We start from the raw sequence: 18,180 nt of genomic DNA, 5'->3' as shown, positions 1-18,180 counted from the left end.
AAATTAGTTTTTGTGAATTATTCCTACACTGAATTCCACACTGTTCAGCGGAGCAGGGCATACTCACTTGGATGAAAGTGTGGATACAGGCGAGGGCTGATTCCCATCGGAGACGCCGTTGCCGGGAGAACTGTGGTCACTGTCGCCGTTGTTTCCCCAAGTGTGTTCCGGCATGTTAGCTTCATCCTTAAACTCCTGTCCGGACATGATCCGTTCAATCTCCTCATCGGAAATCTGCACAAAAGAGAAATTGTTGATCTAAATTTCAAAACGGTGCAAAATATGATGAGTCATTCATTAAGACTTGTTTTAAACAAGCATGAAGTTGCTCACTAAAGCCCTCATTATGCTTCTGCGTCAACTCCACGGCGTAGCTACGCCGTCACTCCAACGGTGCGTGACCGTTTTATGGTTCTGCGTCGGGTTGCGTTGCATCGCGGTGCATTTCACCGCCAGAACGCTAGGGGAGTGGTGTGGTTCGCGAATCTCTTTCCTAGTTTGTTTTGGTTCCATGCGCCGGTTCCGCTTTTTCATTTCCGACAATGGCGAGCGAAAGAGAGAGAGTGTTGTTGCAGCTGGAGCTAATCAACGTTGAACAACAAATGATTTTATTGCAAATGTTTAATCGTAGAAGAAAAAGAAGACGTCAGCGAAGGTGGTCTGTACGACCAGTGCACGAAGACAGGGGAAGGATTGGCGAATTTGTTACGGTTGTTCGACCGCTGAGGGACTTGGACGAAGAAATGCACTTTAAGTATTTTCGGATGTCGAAAGGTCGATTTGACGATCTTGTTCATCGTTTAAAGCCGTTAATACAGCATCAGACTACACACAGTATGCCTATTGACCTCGCTCAGAGACTGGCAGTGACTTTAAAGATGTTATCTTCGGGTGCAAACCAACAGATCACCGGGTTGGGCTACAAAATGGGTGCGACCACGGTGCCATGGCAGGATAATGTAGTGTCCCGTGGCAGACTTGGTTAATTACTTGATAACCATGATGTACCCGTGAACATTGTATTGTAAATAAACAATAAACTTTTTTTCAAAACAAACATTGATTTGATTGATTGAAGTTTATTTCTAGCAACAACAAAAAAAAGAAAAGAATATATATAAATATATACATATACACTACCGGTCAAAAGTTTTAGATCGGTAAGATTTTTAATGTTTTTAAAAGAAGTCTCTTCTGCTCACCAAGGCTGTGTTTAGTATATAAAAAACAATAAAACAAAACATATTTGATGACAATTTAAAATGACTGTTTTCTATTTTAATATATTTTACTCCAGAAATTATGCATAATCTGACCAATCACAGCCCCTGCGGTCTGCGTCACCGCGACGCGTAGTTACAATTTTTTGGAGGTGCACGTCAAGCTACGGCGGAGGGGTCGCGTCGAGGTTCGCGTCGACGCAGAGGGGTCCGCGGGGGTACGCCGTCGATTTGACGCAGAAGCATAAAACAGGCTTAACATGAAGTTGGTCAAGCATATTTGCACATTTTATTCAAATTTGAAAGGAAGTCATTCATTAAGGCTAAAGGTTTATCATTTATTGTTGTTCAGTGAATTTTTGCGAGGAAGTTGGTTGCATGAATTCGCAATTTTTTTTTATTAAAATTCAAATCTCTGCAAAATATAATGAAATCGCTGGTGTTTCTGACGTCACAAACTACCTTGTAACCAATCAGATCAACGTGTGATCGTCAACGAGTGGATCTCTGAGCTGAGTGAGTGAGTGGAGGCGGGGCTCATTTGCATATTCATAGAGCCGCGTATACTAAATGAGGCAAGGGTGTCGAGTTACATTCAAACTTTTAAGGCATGAAGAATTTTTTTTCAATGAAAAAAAAAACTTTAAATATGTAATTTTGGTGATCAAAGATGAGTTTTAAGGGATAAAATGATTGACTACAGGGGGACTTTAAGAGAATCTGTCGATTTCATCTCGTAGTCGATTAAGACCACAGGAGAGACGTTATCTATTGACCGTGCACAAAGCGCAATTCCATGAGCTCTTAATGTGAATACGACAGAAAGAGACAAAACAGCGTTTAAGTCAAGGCCGTGCAATAAAAATTCCCTTTTAAGTCAATTGATGAGTTCGAGTCATCTTTAACAGTGTTTTATTTTGTCAAAGATGAAGCAACCTGCTATTGTGTGTTGCAGAGGCAATTAGGCCGAGTCAATGAGACGTGCTCTCTAGTGCTGGGATCAGGTGCAAACAAGAGCGCTATATGGACTTGCAAGCTCTTTATATACAAACGCTTTAATGAATGCCGGAAATTCGGGATGAATGGCAGTAATTTGTGACTTTAAAAAAGTTCTGATGAAGAGAAATTCAAGTATTGAAGATTGCTAAAGAGAACAGAGAGATCAGGCCAGGCCATCTCATCAGATTTAGTTTCGAGGGAAAAGTGTGTATGTGTGGGAAGTGTGTGAGGGGTTGTGTGTACCTGCACAGGCCCGATGCTTTTGTTCCTTCCTCCCGGCATGCCATCTTCTCTGATCGCTGCAAAACACAAAACCAAATCATCAACTGAACGTAAATTTTACCTTGGAGATGAGAAATTCTGTGAGCCTATGAAATGCTACGCCTCTTTTCAACATTTAAAGAGGTTTGTGTGTCCCTCAAGTAGGCGATTTAGATGTTAAGAGCTGAAAAAAGTAAAGCTGAAGATGGATTGGTGATGCTGCTCGTTCTTTGGCCAGAACATTGACGTTTGGTATATTTTGATGAGCAACCTATTATAAGAGTTTCCTAACATCAGTGTTTTGAGTCTAACATTCCTCGCATAATATAGAAAAGCAATAAGCCTTAGAAGTAGAGTAGGCATGTGCGGAGAGGCTAGCAATAGCATGTACTGTACTCTGTGTTTGAGTCTCATGTGGCACTGAATGTTGTGTTATACTACTGTTATAATGTTGTTGATCACGCAAACGCCCTATCCTAGGAGAAATATTCCTAAATAACCACTTAATAAACCTCTCGTGGTTTATTATGAATAACGCATTAACAATCGCATCCGTTACTGTTAACGGAAAGTGTCAGTAAGTAAGTGCAACGCAAGATAAATAAAAGCGTATGACAGTTGAGAAAGATCCACGGGTGTGTGTTTGTTATTCATTTGTGCGTTAGACCAGGGGTTTTCAAACTTTTTGTGTGTGTGGACCACTATTTGTAATCAAGAATTTTCGCGGACCACCTCATAATACACATAATAAAATATGTCTACACACAGTCCTACCTGAATTAATCTGCACCTCTAAATAGGCTTACTAGCTCTAAAACTATCATTGGTCATCACATCAGTACAACAGGCTTGTTAAAAGAAAGTTTACTGCACACAACGGCTGCCACATATTTAATTTATTTATTTACTCAAGCGCCCGAGGGCATAATCAGGTTCATTTGAACAACAGGCTTATTTCCATAGCAATGGAGTATGAAATCTATACAGAACACTGGCATATATAGTCAACATTTCAAAACCTTTGGCGATTTTAGGGGATTATTAATCTTCAGAGTTTTAGTTTTACAAGTCCTCAAAAAGTACCTAGGCTTGAGTTTGTCCACTTAACAGCACATCTGGAAAACATTTCAGAAACGCGAGATCAAGAAACTAACTGGAAATTAAAATAATAACAGGCCTTATTCATTCCATTTATAAACATCTCGTTACTGCCTATGCCTAACTGTGCGTTCACACCGGACGCGAATAGCGCGTCAAATTAAAAAAGGGATCATATGTCAAATTCGTGCCTGCCGCGTCTAGTGATACGCTTGACCACTTTGTATCAATTCGCGCGTCGAGAGCGAAATTGACGCGCGTAAAAACAAAAGTTTGAAGCGAAATTTCGTCCGGTGTGAACGCACCATTAAAGGCTATGCGTGTGATGTGATAATGAGAACATATTTGCCTCTGCCCTTTTCTCTTCAGAGAACCTGTTGCTATCCACCGAACCAATGTTGTGGTTGTCAAAGCCGAACACCGAAGAATGTCAAGGCCGAACACCACTAGGCTATTTTAGTAATCACACAATAACTTGACAATTTAATTAAAATGTTATATCAATATAGGCCTACATATTATTCTTTAATTTTTTTTATGGGAATTTCCTGGTAAAATTAAGGTACATTTTTTTTTTTTTTTTTTGCCTTTCCACGGACCACCTGCAGTACCCTCGCGGACCACAGTTTGGGAATAGCTGCGTTAGACGGTAGCAAAAAATAAAAATAAATAAATAAAGTAGTCTGATATTGATCTAAATAAATATAGATATAACTTCATATGTGGTTAGTGGTTCTCATCTATGGCTTTAATATTTCACAAATACTTGCGGAATTTGGAATTCTGTAAGTAAGGAATAATTTACATCCAGCCGGTTATTATTACATGGCTCAGTGGAATACTTGACTCTGATTGGTCAATAGCCTATAGCAATAATGTTATTCCTACATAACAGCCGCTGAGAACAGAAACACAGGCTCATTCGGGCTCGTTCCATTGCTAGGAACGTTTTTTCGTGGAAGTTTTGCTTTTGGTGAGCTAATAAAATATTAAAACTCAGTCAAATACATTTTTTGTGTACAGTTATTTAATTATGCCATCCAGTATCTTGGACTCGCTCTCTCTCGTTTCATACAAACACAGCTGTTGACTACCTTGGTAATCCAGAGTTCTCGCGAGAGCACAAGTTGAATTTGCTCAGCGAGTTACTCTGGCGTCCAGTAATGATGCTCATTAAATATGCCCCTCGATCCGAGCTGCACCAATCACATCGGGTTATCTGATATAGGCGGGCCAGAGGTGAGATGACGACAGCGCTGTGACGTCGAAGTCATTAGTAAACATTGCAAGATGGCTATGGATGAACACCAGTTGTTTGAAACGGCTTTGGCCGCTACAATGAACGAGTTAGACTTGGCTTTTTATCTAAAACAGGAACAGAAGACGCCGCTCGAATCCTTCCTTTGCAAGAAGGACGTTTTTGCTGTTTTGCCGACCGGATACGGCAAGAGTCTAATCTACCAGTTAGCTCCACTGGTAGCTAAGCGTATGAGGCTTGTTGTGATTGGTCGTAGTGTTATCCAATTGCGTACAGTTTAAAATGCATGCTTGGTGCCGCCCCTCGAGCTGACCGATTTTCATTAGTCGATGTCAGAACATTAATCTTTCAGATTTAGGTCTGGATTTTCAGGCTATGAGCTGCCGGTTGTCATCTCAGAATAAACCCCCTCAGGCTGATGCAAGACCGCTTCGCGTCGGGGTCCTCATCACCCTGTCAGGGTTTATTCTGAGATAACAACCGGCTGGATATACATTATCCCTTAACAAACCACAGGATGGCGCAGTTGACCAATCAGAATCAAGTATTCCATAGAGCTGTGTAATAATAAAAATATAATACCATTTTGTAACACAGCGAGCATGCATTCTTTCTGGAGATGCATGAATGCTTTGATTAAGTATTTGACTTGCTGTAGACACATTATATAAGGACTACAGAACTACATTACTCTGCATTGTGAAGAGCCAGTGCCGAGGTCCAGCACACTTCTGAACGCTTGCTACCAGTTTTCAGAATGATGTGGCATTTTCCCCCATGTAAGTTTACCATATGAAACACGTAATTGGTAAGAGTCAGTTTGTGGAGCACATTCCCCTGCTGTAAACACCCATCTACAGTAATCTAATCTACTTGATTGCTATCAGAATGTGAAGAGAGTTTCAACCAGTGTAACTAAAAGTGTTTATGTAAAACATTGCCTGCCTTTTACTGTGGTAAAATCACTGAAACGCACAGCCTCAGGTGGCTTATTGCTTTTATAAATTTACAACTGATTTAAAAGATTAATATTTAAATAATAATTCACACATCATTAATCATTAGGTTCATTAGTCGACTATGTAATGTGTACTATATAAATAGAGTTTAATTTGATGAGGTCAAAAATGTGGCTCATCCAATTAGAATAAAGGCCCTCAATTTTATTTTTTAAATTTTTTTATTGATGGACAAACTTGTTTCCCATGTGAAAAAAAAAGTGTGCTTTATTGTATTGAATGTGCACTTGTAGTGTTCATCAAACCTTATTAGTATTTTTTTTTTCTACTGGCAGATAATATAATATTGCTGAAATAAAAGGCAACTTAAGTGCATTAAAGAGTTCACTTTCATGACTGTTTCTTAAAGGTGCATTGCGCAAGTCTCTGAGTTTTTGCAGAACTATGCCCCCTCTGGCGGCAAGCGAAACTGCAGCCAGAAGTGTGCACGCTCACGGACAAAAGTTTTCTTTTTTTTATCTTACGTGGAGTTTGCGTTGGTGTTTGAAATGAACTACAAGCCGGTCTCTTAGAATCCATCTTCTACGGAGAATGGCGGCGAATACACAAACCTGCCAGACATAGCTATGTGAGCGTGCCGTGAACGCGCATGACGTCACGCCCAGTCTAAAATTCCGGCCCGAATCCCTCTTATTTATTTTACTTTACAGGATTATAGAGACAATCTCAGTGATCAGAGAAGGGCTCATTCAGCCCATCAGGCAATTGTTTAAGCATGTATGGGTTAGAAAACGGGTATTTTTAACATGAAAAGTTGCGCAATGCACCTTTAAGTACGCTTTTAAAAAAATGCAAGGTAACACTTTATTTTGACAGTGTCCTTAGTAATAACAGTTATTTATGCATTACATTACATGCAACTAACCCTGAACCTATCCCTATAGTAAGTACATGTAGTTAATTATTATTACTCAGTACTTAAATAAATATATAATTACACTGTAACAATGTAAACAAACCGAATGCACTTTGTAATAATGTCAAATGAAAGTTTTTCTATAAAGTACATTAAATCATTATATTTTACTACATTTTAAAGAAGCAAACTTATTTTGATGTGTTGACTAACAAACTAAAGCACATGTGAAGTACTTGCTAAGAAACTATCATTTCAACTGTAGTGTGTTATTAAATATTACAATATATTCTAAATGTATTAAATTGCAACTAACAATTACAAGTGTGTAATTACAAATATATTTAAATACATGATATGCAAGTTTCAGATTTATAGAGTATATTTTATATTTAGCAGAGTATATTTTATATTTAGCAGAATATATTTTAGTTAACCAATAAACGCTTGTAAGTTCACTTTAACCATATTTCAAAGACAACCGGAGTAATTATGAAATTTCATATAAAGATGTATTTAGGTTCTATTTAAGTGGTTAAAGCAGCACTAAATCCAGCTAATTGCATTTAATTTAAACTATAACACTTTTTAATTTAATTTCAGTTGAAGTGCAATTAAGTGTCTAAAACCATTGCATTTAGTTTGCATTTAAGTGCATTATTTCCATAAGGCCTCTTTTTAAAAGTATGCTAAAGTGTATCTCTTACATCTCTCTTTCTTTAGGAAGATTTTGCATTGACCATTTGTAGAAAATAACGGTTACACTTTATTTTACAGTGTCCTTGTTACATATGTTACATGTACTTACCATAGCAATAACAGTAAATTATGCATAATTACATGCAACTAACCCTCAACCAAACCCTAATCCTACCCTAACCCTATAGTAAGTACATGTAGTTGCTTAATATTACTCAGTACTTAAATATATAATTACACTATAACAATGACCCCTTAAAATAACCAAACTAATATTCTGTACGTGTCTCAGCTATAGTGTATAAACAGTAGCTTGTATGCTGTACATATGGGAAACAAACTCATAAGAGCTTTGATAAACCCATCTACAACCAATATAACCACAGTCACCTGAAGATGTTTCCTAGCTCAAACGTAAAATATGACAGTAAGACATGGTCACTAGAGGGCAGTGCTGATTGGTTTAATGTATTTTCCCTTCTGGACCAGTTCATACTAGTCCAAGCTGTATAGGTCACCTGATCGACCAGCTGGAAAACAAACCAGCAGAAGAATCTGAAGCTAGCTCTGCATCTCAATGTCCATATATCCATCCTAAACAGTGTGTGAGATTAGAGTAAGTGTGTCCCAAAGCATAGTGTGTTGAAAAGAGCGTGTCAGAAGTCCCTGGATGGTCTACTAGCCTATTTCCAGTGGATTTTCGAAGTGTGTCACTATAACAGCTAATATTACCCACAACCCACTGCGCTTTGGAGGAGGAACTACAAACACCAGTAAAAAGTGTTGAAAAACTACAAAACATGGCGGATGTGTGCGACCGATGGTAAGAGGTTTAGATAAAGGTTTGAGTGACTAATCAAAGTTTAACCTGATAGAAAAATATTTGTTTAATGTTATCCGTGATATATTTCATCTGCAATAACAATGTGGACTTTTATAAAGATCCATTTGGCCATTAACTTTTAAATGCATCATTATGCATTAATATGAGGAGAGTCTCCGCATGAAAGACTTGTGACTGCAGATCATCGTGCTTCTGCATTTCTCTACGATACAGAAGGATGACATTAAATGTGGAGGATTTTAACTGTGACAAGATGATTGACAGGTCAGTTTACTGTGACAGAGAGCAACCGTTAAAGGCACAAGTGTATGACGTGATAGTTTGTCCCGAAGCTTGATTCCTCTTCTGCTACACACTCAAAAGTATGTACTTTTTCTTCACAAAAAGAGTACATACTTTTAGGGCTTGGTATAAGTAGGCTAATTGAGACGCAGCATAGGTTCAGTGAAATGTTTTAGCCAGGTTAATCTAGTGTGATCCGTGTGTGACTGTTGACCTCTGACCTTTGCGGTTCATCCCCATCTGCAGGCACTTGAGCAGCCGGCAGTACTGGCAGCGGTTGCGCTGTTTGCGGGACATCTCGCAGTTCTTGTCCCGACTGCAGCGATACACACGCTTGTTGCAGATGCTGCGCTTGAAGAAGCCCTTGCAGCCCTCGCAGGAGATGATGCCATAGTGAAGTCCTGTGGCTCGATCTCCACAGATCAGACAAGAGCGCTGCTCAGCCTGGTCATCTGAGGGAAACACACACACACACATAGACAGATTAGACAAGAGCGCTGCTCAGCCCGCTCATCTGAGGGAAACACACACACACAGATGATTACATTACTTTAAATGAGTCCACCCCCCAAGATTACTGTTATAAACATGAGCCTCGTCTGAAAGGCAGGGGAGGTGTTGCTGTAATCTATAGTACCGGTAATATCTTCAGAATCACTGAGAAGTCTTGTTTCAAATATAATTATTTTGAAGTGTTGGTGCTTAATGTAACACTATCTAGTGTAAATGATAAATCACGTTTGAGATTTGTGCTGGCGACTGTATACAGACTTTATCAAAGAATTTGCTGACTTTCTATCAGAGTTAGTATTGGCTGCAGATAAAGTCATAATTGTTGGTGAATAATACATGTAGATCATGAAAAGATGGATTGGGATTGGCATTTAAAGACATTCTGAACTCTATTGGAGTTAGACAACACGTGTCAGGACCTACTCATTGTCATAATCATACTCCAGATCTAATATTATCACATGGAATAGATGTTGATGCCGTTGAAATTCTGCAGCAGAGCGATGACATCTCAGATCATTATCTAGTCTCGTGTAAACTTCATTTTGCCAAGGCTGCAAAGCCGACTCCGTGTTACAAATATGTTAGACCTATCACTTCTGTCATTAAAGATTGCTTTATTAATAATCTTCCTGATCAGTTTCATCATCTCAGCATCCCAGATAGCTTAGAAGAACTCGATATTGCGACAGAAACTTTTAACTCTTTCTTTTCCAGCACTTTAGACACAGTTCCTCCGTTGCGCTTCAAGAAGATTAAAGAAAATAGTCCAACGCCGTGGTACAACGAGCACACTCGGGCCCTTAAGAGAGCAGCCAGAAAAATGGAGCGCAACTGGAAGAAAACAAAACTAGAGGTATTTCGCATTTCATGGAAAGATAGCACAACTGCATAGAGAGGCCTTAAAAACGGCTAGATCTTTCATTTAAAAGTCACGTGTCTAGTATCTGTAAAACAGAATTCTTCCATCTCAAAAACACATCTAAATTACAACATATGCTCTCAATGACAAATGCGGAACAATTAGTTCATGCGTTCATGACCTCAAGGCTAGATTATTGTAATGCTCTACTGGGTGGTTGCCCTGCACGCTTAATAAACAAACTACAGCTGGTCCAAAACGCAGCAGCTCGAGTTCTTACCAGAACCAGGAAGTATGACCATATTAGCCCAGTTCTGTCAACACTGCACTGGCTCCCTATTAAACATCGTATAAATTTAAAAATATTGCTGATTACTTACAAAGCACTACATGTTTTAGCTCTGCAGAACTTAAGCGAGCTCTTAACGCATTATAGTCCTTCACGTCTATTGCGATCTCCGGCCAGTTAATAATACCTAGAATATCAAAATCGACTGCTGGCGGTAGATCCTTCTCCTATTTAGCACCAAAACTCTGGAAGCGTCTTCCTAACATTGTACGGGAAGCAGACACACTCTGTCAGTTCAAAGCTAGACTAAAAACACATCTCTTTGACCTAGCATTCACATAATACATTATAGACTTCAATAATTCAATGTTAGGCTGCATAGATCAGGTCAGCCGGAACCGGGAACACTTCCCATAAATCCTGATGTACTCGTTACATCATAAGAAGAATGGCGTCTACGCTAATATTAGTCTCTCTGTTTATCCCGAGGTTTACCGCAGTCCGCCGGATCTTTCTCTTTGCTTGCACCTTGGAACCTATTTCAAGGTTAGTGTTCACGAGCCCCAGGCACTGCTGTTGTGCGAGTGAAAACTAAAATTTTCTGTTAGAACGGTGTCGTGTAAGCGGCCCATAAGTCAATAACTAATGATCTTTGCAATGGAAGTGAATCAATCAAAACTAACTTTAGCTGGACAATAACTTTATTCTAGAGCTGCTGTGAAGCCAAATCAATCTCTGTTACTTTAATCTCCTATTATCACTGTAATGCTGCTATATAAATGAAGAGCGCTGCTCAGCCTGGTCATCAGAGAGAAACACACACACACACACACACACACACACACACACACACACACACACACACACACACACACAGAGATTAAGACCATCATATACATGTTACATGTGCATGTATTTTTGATTGATGTGTTTTGTGTAATGATTTGCCTGTCCTCTAGGGGGCGGAAGTGTTCTTGTTTTATTTGATAATAAATTCCCCTATTGAAACGAGATGGTCCTCACTGCAGAACATGAAATCCACGGGGAGGAGTCGGATCTAGATCCAACTCCTCCCACCTTACATATACCTAAACCTACCCATCTCCACCCCCTGATCCCTAAACCTACCCCTAAACCTACCCATCTCCACCCCTTAATCCCTAAACCCACCCCTAAACCTACCCATCTCCACCCCTTTATCTGGATCCAACTCCGCCCCCCGGATCTCGTGTTCTGCATTGAGGTGCTACTGATTGAAACGAGCTTTATTAATGTCCCTCTTTTGTGTTCCGGCTGTGGCTGTAACAATGCACATTAAAGTAAATTAAAGTTAACCACTTTATTAATCCCACAAGAGGCAATTATATTAGAGCAGTGGCATCACATCACAAACTAAAAGAGTCTTCAGTGTTGCATGATCCTTCAGAAGTCATTCTAATATGATGAGTTGATGCTCAAGAAACATTTCTGATTGTTATCAATGTTAAAAACAGTTGTCCTGCTGGACGATGACATCACGGTTTTCTCCAGAGCGGCTATATATATATATATATATATATATATATATATATATATATATATATATATATATATATATATATATATATATAAATGAACTAAATGAATAACTTTTTTACAACAAAAATGAACCATCACTGAACTAACTTAAGCTGGACTATGACACTATTTTATAGATCTGAACAAACTCAGAAACTTTGTTGCATTATTTTCCTGTTATCACTGTTAAGCTGCTTTGAAATAATCTGTATTGTAAAAAGCGCTATAAATAAAGCTGACTTGACACTTTTATTTTTCAGGATTCTTTGATGAATAGAAAAAACAAAAGAACAGAATTTATTGGAAATATAATCTTTTATACGTAAATGCATTTACTATTCATTTGTAACCAATTTAATGAATCCTTGCTGAATAAAAGTATTCAATCCTTTAAATAAATTTAAAAATCTTACTTTTGAACGGTAGGGAATATGAATGTGTGATTTTGAGTAGAAAATGAACTCTAGACGTCACAAAACAGCAAGTTTGAAGCAATGAAACAACGGAAGCAATGATAAAACAGTGAAAAATGCAACCTTATTAATTATGCATGCCCCAGTGCATGATGGGAACACCAGTATCAGAAAGTTGAGTAGGTTTTACTTAATATTATAACGTTGATATTTAAGATTTAAATTTCTACAAGCAAAATCGCTCGCTCTCTTGAGTTGACACTTAAGGCCAATTTATACTTCTGCGTCGAGTGTACGCCGTAGTGTACGTCGTAGGCTACGCACGTAGGCGACGCCGTCGTGAGCATTTATACTTCTGCGAATGTCTGTGTTGCTCTGCAGTTACACCGCCGAAGCGCTAGTTGGCGCGGGTGGGTTTTAATGTTTCACTGTGTTTACATTCCTCGCGGCTGTTTTGAGTTTAGGTTTCTACGAGCAATGGCGACTGGAGGAGTCATACAGATGGCTGTATTTCCGCACTTCTTCAAGCAATCTCTCGGTCACTTGGTCTATTTCCATGGCTCTTCACTGATCTTCGGAGAGGAGGTGCGCGTCAGGGTACGGCGAAGGGTACGACGTATGGTACACGTCAATGCGTATGCTACGCCGTACCTTCTACGCGCACCCGACGCAGAAGAATAAATTGGCCTTTAAGCCCCTTTCACACAGAGATTCCGGAAAATACACGGATAAAGTGACCCGGGATTTGACCCGGGTTCGTTTGATTTTGGTTCATTCACACTGCCAGTGATTTTCCGGAATCAGAGAGTGCGTTCACACACAACCCGTAAAAATGCCGTAAAGACACGTGACATCGATGTGACTTGTAATCTCAGCAGCGTCTTAAGTTTGCTTATGAGCTGCGATCTCTCTCTCGAGAAACCACGCCTGTGCATTTGTTTCTCTGATTCGATCATAAACTTGCGCATTACGTACCGTTTCACAGCTGGAGAACGAGCCCGGCTTCAGCGTCATCACTACGACACGGCATTATTACGGCTTTTGTTCACACAGCGCGCGTTCCGGGACTGAACACGGCAATGTTACTAGGTCCCGACCCGGCATCGATCCCGGCATAAATCCCGGGTCGAGTTTGCGTTCACACAGAAGGCGCTCTGGCAATTTGCCGGCAATTTGCCGGGTTCAAAGCGCTGTGTGAAAGGGGCTTTATTTTGAATAAATAATTACTTCACGACTGCTAAAAAAGCACTATATAGTATGAATGTAATCTGGGCGTACTTCATCCGCCATGTTGTCATTATCATGTGATCTACCAGCGTCGCTTCACTGTCATTCATCAATCCTGTGGCCTCATGGGATAGTAAAGTGTCCATCATATACACACTTCATCTCACCAGAAGTATTAGGTAATCTGGGTACTTTCTGCCTACTATATGAGCACTGTGAACTCAGACATACTTCTTTTGTCACATACTTGTGTTTCGCCTAATATATAGTAGGGAAGTGTGTGATTTCGGACGCAGCCCAACCCAAACACACACACACGCAACCCTCCCCCGGCCTGTGAGCAGATGGGTCGTTGCCATGGTAACGGTGAATATGCGAGGAATGTGCTAGCTCACCGCGGATGACTTAGCGAAGAAAGGGTTCAAACCAGGAGCAGTGGAAACACATGAGCTCAGCGAACACCGATCCAGACCCCCGTCTAACACTACAATCAGGAGAGAATGAGCCTTTCACATGCAGATCCCTCAACTAATCACTCTTCCTCATTAACACTCTGATAAGCTGGTTTGGAAGTCAAACCGTGAGGCAGAACAACAGTGATAAACTGCTGTCTTAATTCCAGCTTGTTAAATGGTGAAGAATCAGTGGCAAAATGCAGTCATTACAATTTAGTGATGACGGTTTATTGAATTAATAATTAATTTGAACTGATTCCGTCAAACATATTTGCATTAGTAATGAAGCCTGTCCTGTATCATATGTAATGCTCAATTTCTGAATGATCACTGTGATCAACACTTCGCTGAAAGACCTGATCTTGTTAGTAATATTTCAGGACGAGCACTTACTGGACTGAAGTGAGTTTACTTGATTCAAATGTGAGTATCAAATATGATCATCAGGCTTTTGAGGAAGTTTATTTGTTCATCTGTCAATCATCATTGTATTGCATTGCATTATATGTTTAAAAACAGAGATTCGATCATAAAACTAAGCATTTGAGTATCATCTTACCAAGACATTATTGGCAGATATAGAGCGACGACTGATATTTATAAGCGTTTTATGCAAGTATCTGCTATACTCTTATGAAGATCTCACTGATTTACCTTACAAGGTCATATAACATCAACGTCTGCAGCAAACTGCATATTTTTGCTCTAAAACTGAGGGTTTTTTCCTCGAGTATGAGCTTCATATTCTCAATATATCATACTTTATAAGCCACAAAACTTTTTTGATGTTTTTTTTTTTTGTTCTTTACATTTTATCTAAAGGTTCAATAAACTGTTCAATATCAGCTTCTAAAGCAAATTGTATATTTTGTGTCTTTGTCCTCGAGTATGAGCTTCATATTCTCAATATATCATTCTATATAAGCCATGCACTTTTTTTTTTAGATGTATTTTTTTTTTTTTATCTAAAGGTTCAATAAACTGTTCAATTAAAAGAAAAAATTTGATTTTTCTGACTCTTACTTCATATCTAAGGCTTTACAGAACTAATATAGCTCTTAAAAGCATGCATTTAAGTCATGCTTTGATAAATCAATAGAAACTAAAGTGTTTTGAGCAGCACTATGCCCTCTCTCTGTGTGCGTGTGCTGAAAGTGTAAAGTCAGGATAAAGCACTACAGAAAGTCAAGGCGATAAACACAAACAGGGATATTTCCCGGTGAAAGAGAGCGAAGAGAAGAGGAAAGAACCGGCGGGGTCAACGGACCATTAACACAGAGTTCATGCCATAAAAACAGGGTCACGGCCCCGTGTCTTTTCTCTCTGGATGCGAGAGGGAGTTCCAGCGGCCCGTCATCACAGCAGAGTCAAGCACAGGCCATTCATGCCATCTGACATCGCTCTCTCTTCAGGACAGAAAGATTACAGTGCAAATGCTGTCTTTTCACTGCGCTTTCAAAGCAGGAGCCGAGAGAAGCGGAGAGGTCAAGAGTGCAGATACAGTCCGGGGTTATACCGGTGTGAAGTGTGTGTTTCAGTCTTCATTTACACTCTCTCTCGGGGTTTATAGTTCATATTCTGACTTCAAGCGAGAGGGTTTGCTTACAAACATTGGAAATGGTTCGCAAATGAACAGCATATATGGCAGATGACTGGCTGACTGGGGGAAAAAAGATTATTTGTAAAAAAAAAAAAATTCATTATGTGCTTCAAAAAAGGGGTGACGAGAACAACAATCGCTCGTATGACTGTGGATATCGAGTGTTTCTAATATACATAGTGTTCAAAAGAAACGAGGATGTGTTAGTTGATCAAAAGTGACTTTAAATACATTTCTTTTGATCTTTCTGTTCATCATAGTATCATGAATAATAAATTGCATCACCATTTCCACAAAAAATATTAACTGTTTTCAACATTGATAATCATAAATGTTTCTTGAGCATCAAATCATCATAATAGAATGATTTCTGAAGGATCATGTGACACTGAAGACTGGAGTAATGATGCTGAAAATTCAGCTTTGATCACAGGAATAAATGACATCTTACCTTATTATTCACATAGAAAACCGATATTTTAAATTGTAAAAATGTCACTATTTTTACTGTAGTTTTGATTACATAAATGGTTTGTTTGTGATTTAAATTAAGCAACATAGTGAGCTTTCTATGGTTTAAAATGGCACAATTCATCTCTGTCAATCAGTTCACTTTCCAAAAATCTATGATTTTTTTCATGCATTAAGTTTTAGTTAAAAAAATGGGTTACACTTTATTTTAAGGTGTCCTTGTTACCGTGTCATAACAGATTTAAGTACTGAGTAATATTAATTAACATGTACTTACAATAGGGTTAGGGTTAAGATAAGGGTGTGTTTTAAGGTTATTTGCATATAATTATGCATAATTTACTGTTATTACAATAGATTATATAGATATAAATGAGATGACTATGTATATATGAAGAGTTCAGATGCAAAAGCCTCTAAGTGCCATCTGAAATTTTCTTCTTGAATGATCATTTTTATCAAGCTTGTATTAAGTTCAGTAATTTCACTTAAATGACAATTAATAGGTCATTTTAAGGAACTTAAATATACGAGCTTGATAAAAATTATCAATCTAGAAGAAAATTTCAGATGGCACTTAGAGGCTTTTGCATCTGAACTCTTCATATATACATATATACATATATATATATATATATATATATAAAGAATTGTGCCGTAAAAACATGGGAACTGTTAAAGTAGAGTATATTTACATATATGAACAATGAATCGAAGTATATTGTATGTTTTAAACACAGTAAAAATAGCCCTATATAACAGCACTGAATAAAACGCTTTTCCTCGTCATCTCAAGTCATAATTTACAGCTTGGAAACTCGGGTCACATGACTTGATTCTTTTAACCTGACTTTGACTTCTTGCATTAAACATTTTTCATCTGAATGCTAAAAATGTCTGTTTGTTTGACATTCTGCGTCCGGCCTTGAACGAAAAAACTCAACTTCTTAAACCAATGCATAAATGTCAGGAAGATCCGTGCCGGATCTCATCAAAAGGCTGAATAACACTGAGCCGACTCAGTGGGTTCCCAGTGTTCCCATTCAGAGAGACTGGGTGGGAATATGCGGACAACAGGAGACTCCTGAAAGCCTTCGCATCTCAATGACATTGAGATACCAGCGGTGAACTTTAACATACTGAGAGCTTTACTGTAACACACACACACACACACACACACACACACACACACACACACACACACAAGCTTCCTGTCAGATAAGGCTTATATGAGACTTTCAAAGGACACACACTGTTAAAACTCATGCATCTGCTGCCAAATCACAGAGTTTCATACGCAGAAGCAAATTCCCATATTTTTAGCAGATGGATCAGTATTGAGCACACACACACACACACACACACACACACACACACACACACACACACACACACACACACACACACACACACGTCACTGCGTCTGCACTGCGACTTCATACCTTGGTGGCGTATTTGTCAAATGGAGAGGAGAAGTGAAACACTGACCCTTCCTTCTTCCCTCAAACCATTTGCTGGCATTCCTGGCAGATGTTGTGTTATGCAGGATGCATTAGAAACCATAAATTATTGACCAGTGTATGTGAAATGACTGACTTCCTTTAATGAGAAAACGGGCTTCCTTTATTCACACCTCGTCCTGCTTTGATTGGTTCAATTTGTCGCCCTCTCTTTCAAGTGCATGGCCAGCCTATAAACCTGGAGTTGTGTGGCACCTTCACACACTTGATCACTTCACACCCCTCCACCCGGCTCATTCGGCCTGTCACACACACACTCACTCACTCACTCACAGACACACTCACATACTCTCAAACACACACACACACACACACACACACACACACACACACACACACACACACACACACACACACACACACACACACACACACACACACACACACACACACACACACACACACACACACACACACACACACACACACACACACACACACACACACACACACACACACACGTCGGATTCCTTTTCAGGAATGTGTGCTGTTTGGCTGCCTCTCCTGAAAAACATACACAATAAACAAATAAACTAATAAAATGATTCATAAAGGTTTTGGGTCGGTAATATTTCTTTATGTCTGTCTAAATCAGCTGTTTTCTATGTGAATATATTGTAAAGTGTAATTTATTCCTGTGATCAAAGCTTTCAATTTCAAATAATTCTGTTCTTTTGAACTTTGTTTATCAAATAATCCTGAAATAAAATGTATCAGTTTCCATAAAAATATGAAGT

The 18,180-nt window shown here is 39.0% G+C and overlaps 1 protein-coding gene across 1 annotated transcript in view; it reads right to left on the bottom strand.

Annotated features, from left to right (window-relative positions):
* nr6a1a (nuclear receptor subfamily 6, group A, member 1a) overlaps window positions 1-18,180 on the bottom strand; it is a 41,138-nt gene that overhangs the window by 13,916 nt on the left and 9,042 nt on the right. Inside the window, exons 2-4 of the mRNA XM_082188774.1 lie at window positions 8,758-8,988; window positions 2,463-2,518; window positions 68-234 (exon numbers count right to left, since the gene is read on the bottom strand). Coding sequence (XP_082044900.1) covers window positions 68-234; window positions 2,463-2,518; window positions 8,758-8,988 — 454 coding nt within the window. The remainder of the gene's footprint in view (window positions 1-67; window positions 235-2,462; window positions 2,519-8,757; window positions 8,989-18,180) is intronic.

Source organism: Leuciscus leuciscus, assembly GCF_965113295.1.
Source record: "Leuciscus leuciscus genome assembly, chromosome: 13".
NCBI classification, from domain to species: domain Eukaryota; kingdom Metazoa; phylum Chordata; class Actinopteri; order Cypriniformes; family Leuciscidae; genus Leuciscus; species Leuciscus leuciscus.
The sequence above is the reverse complement of the archived record's forward strand: the minus strand, read 5'-3'. Positions and strand labels throughout refer to the sequence as shown.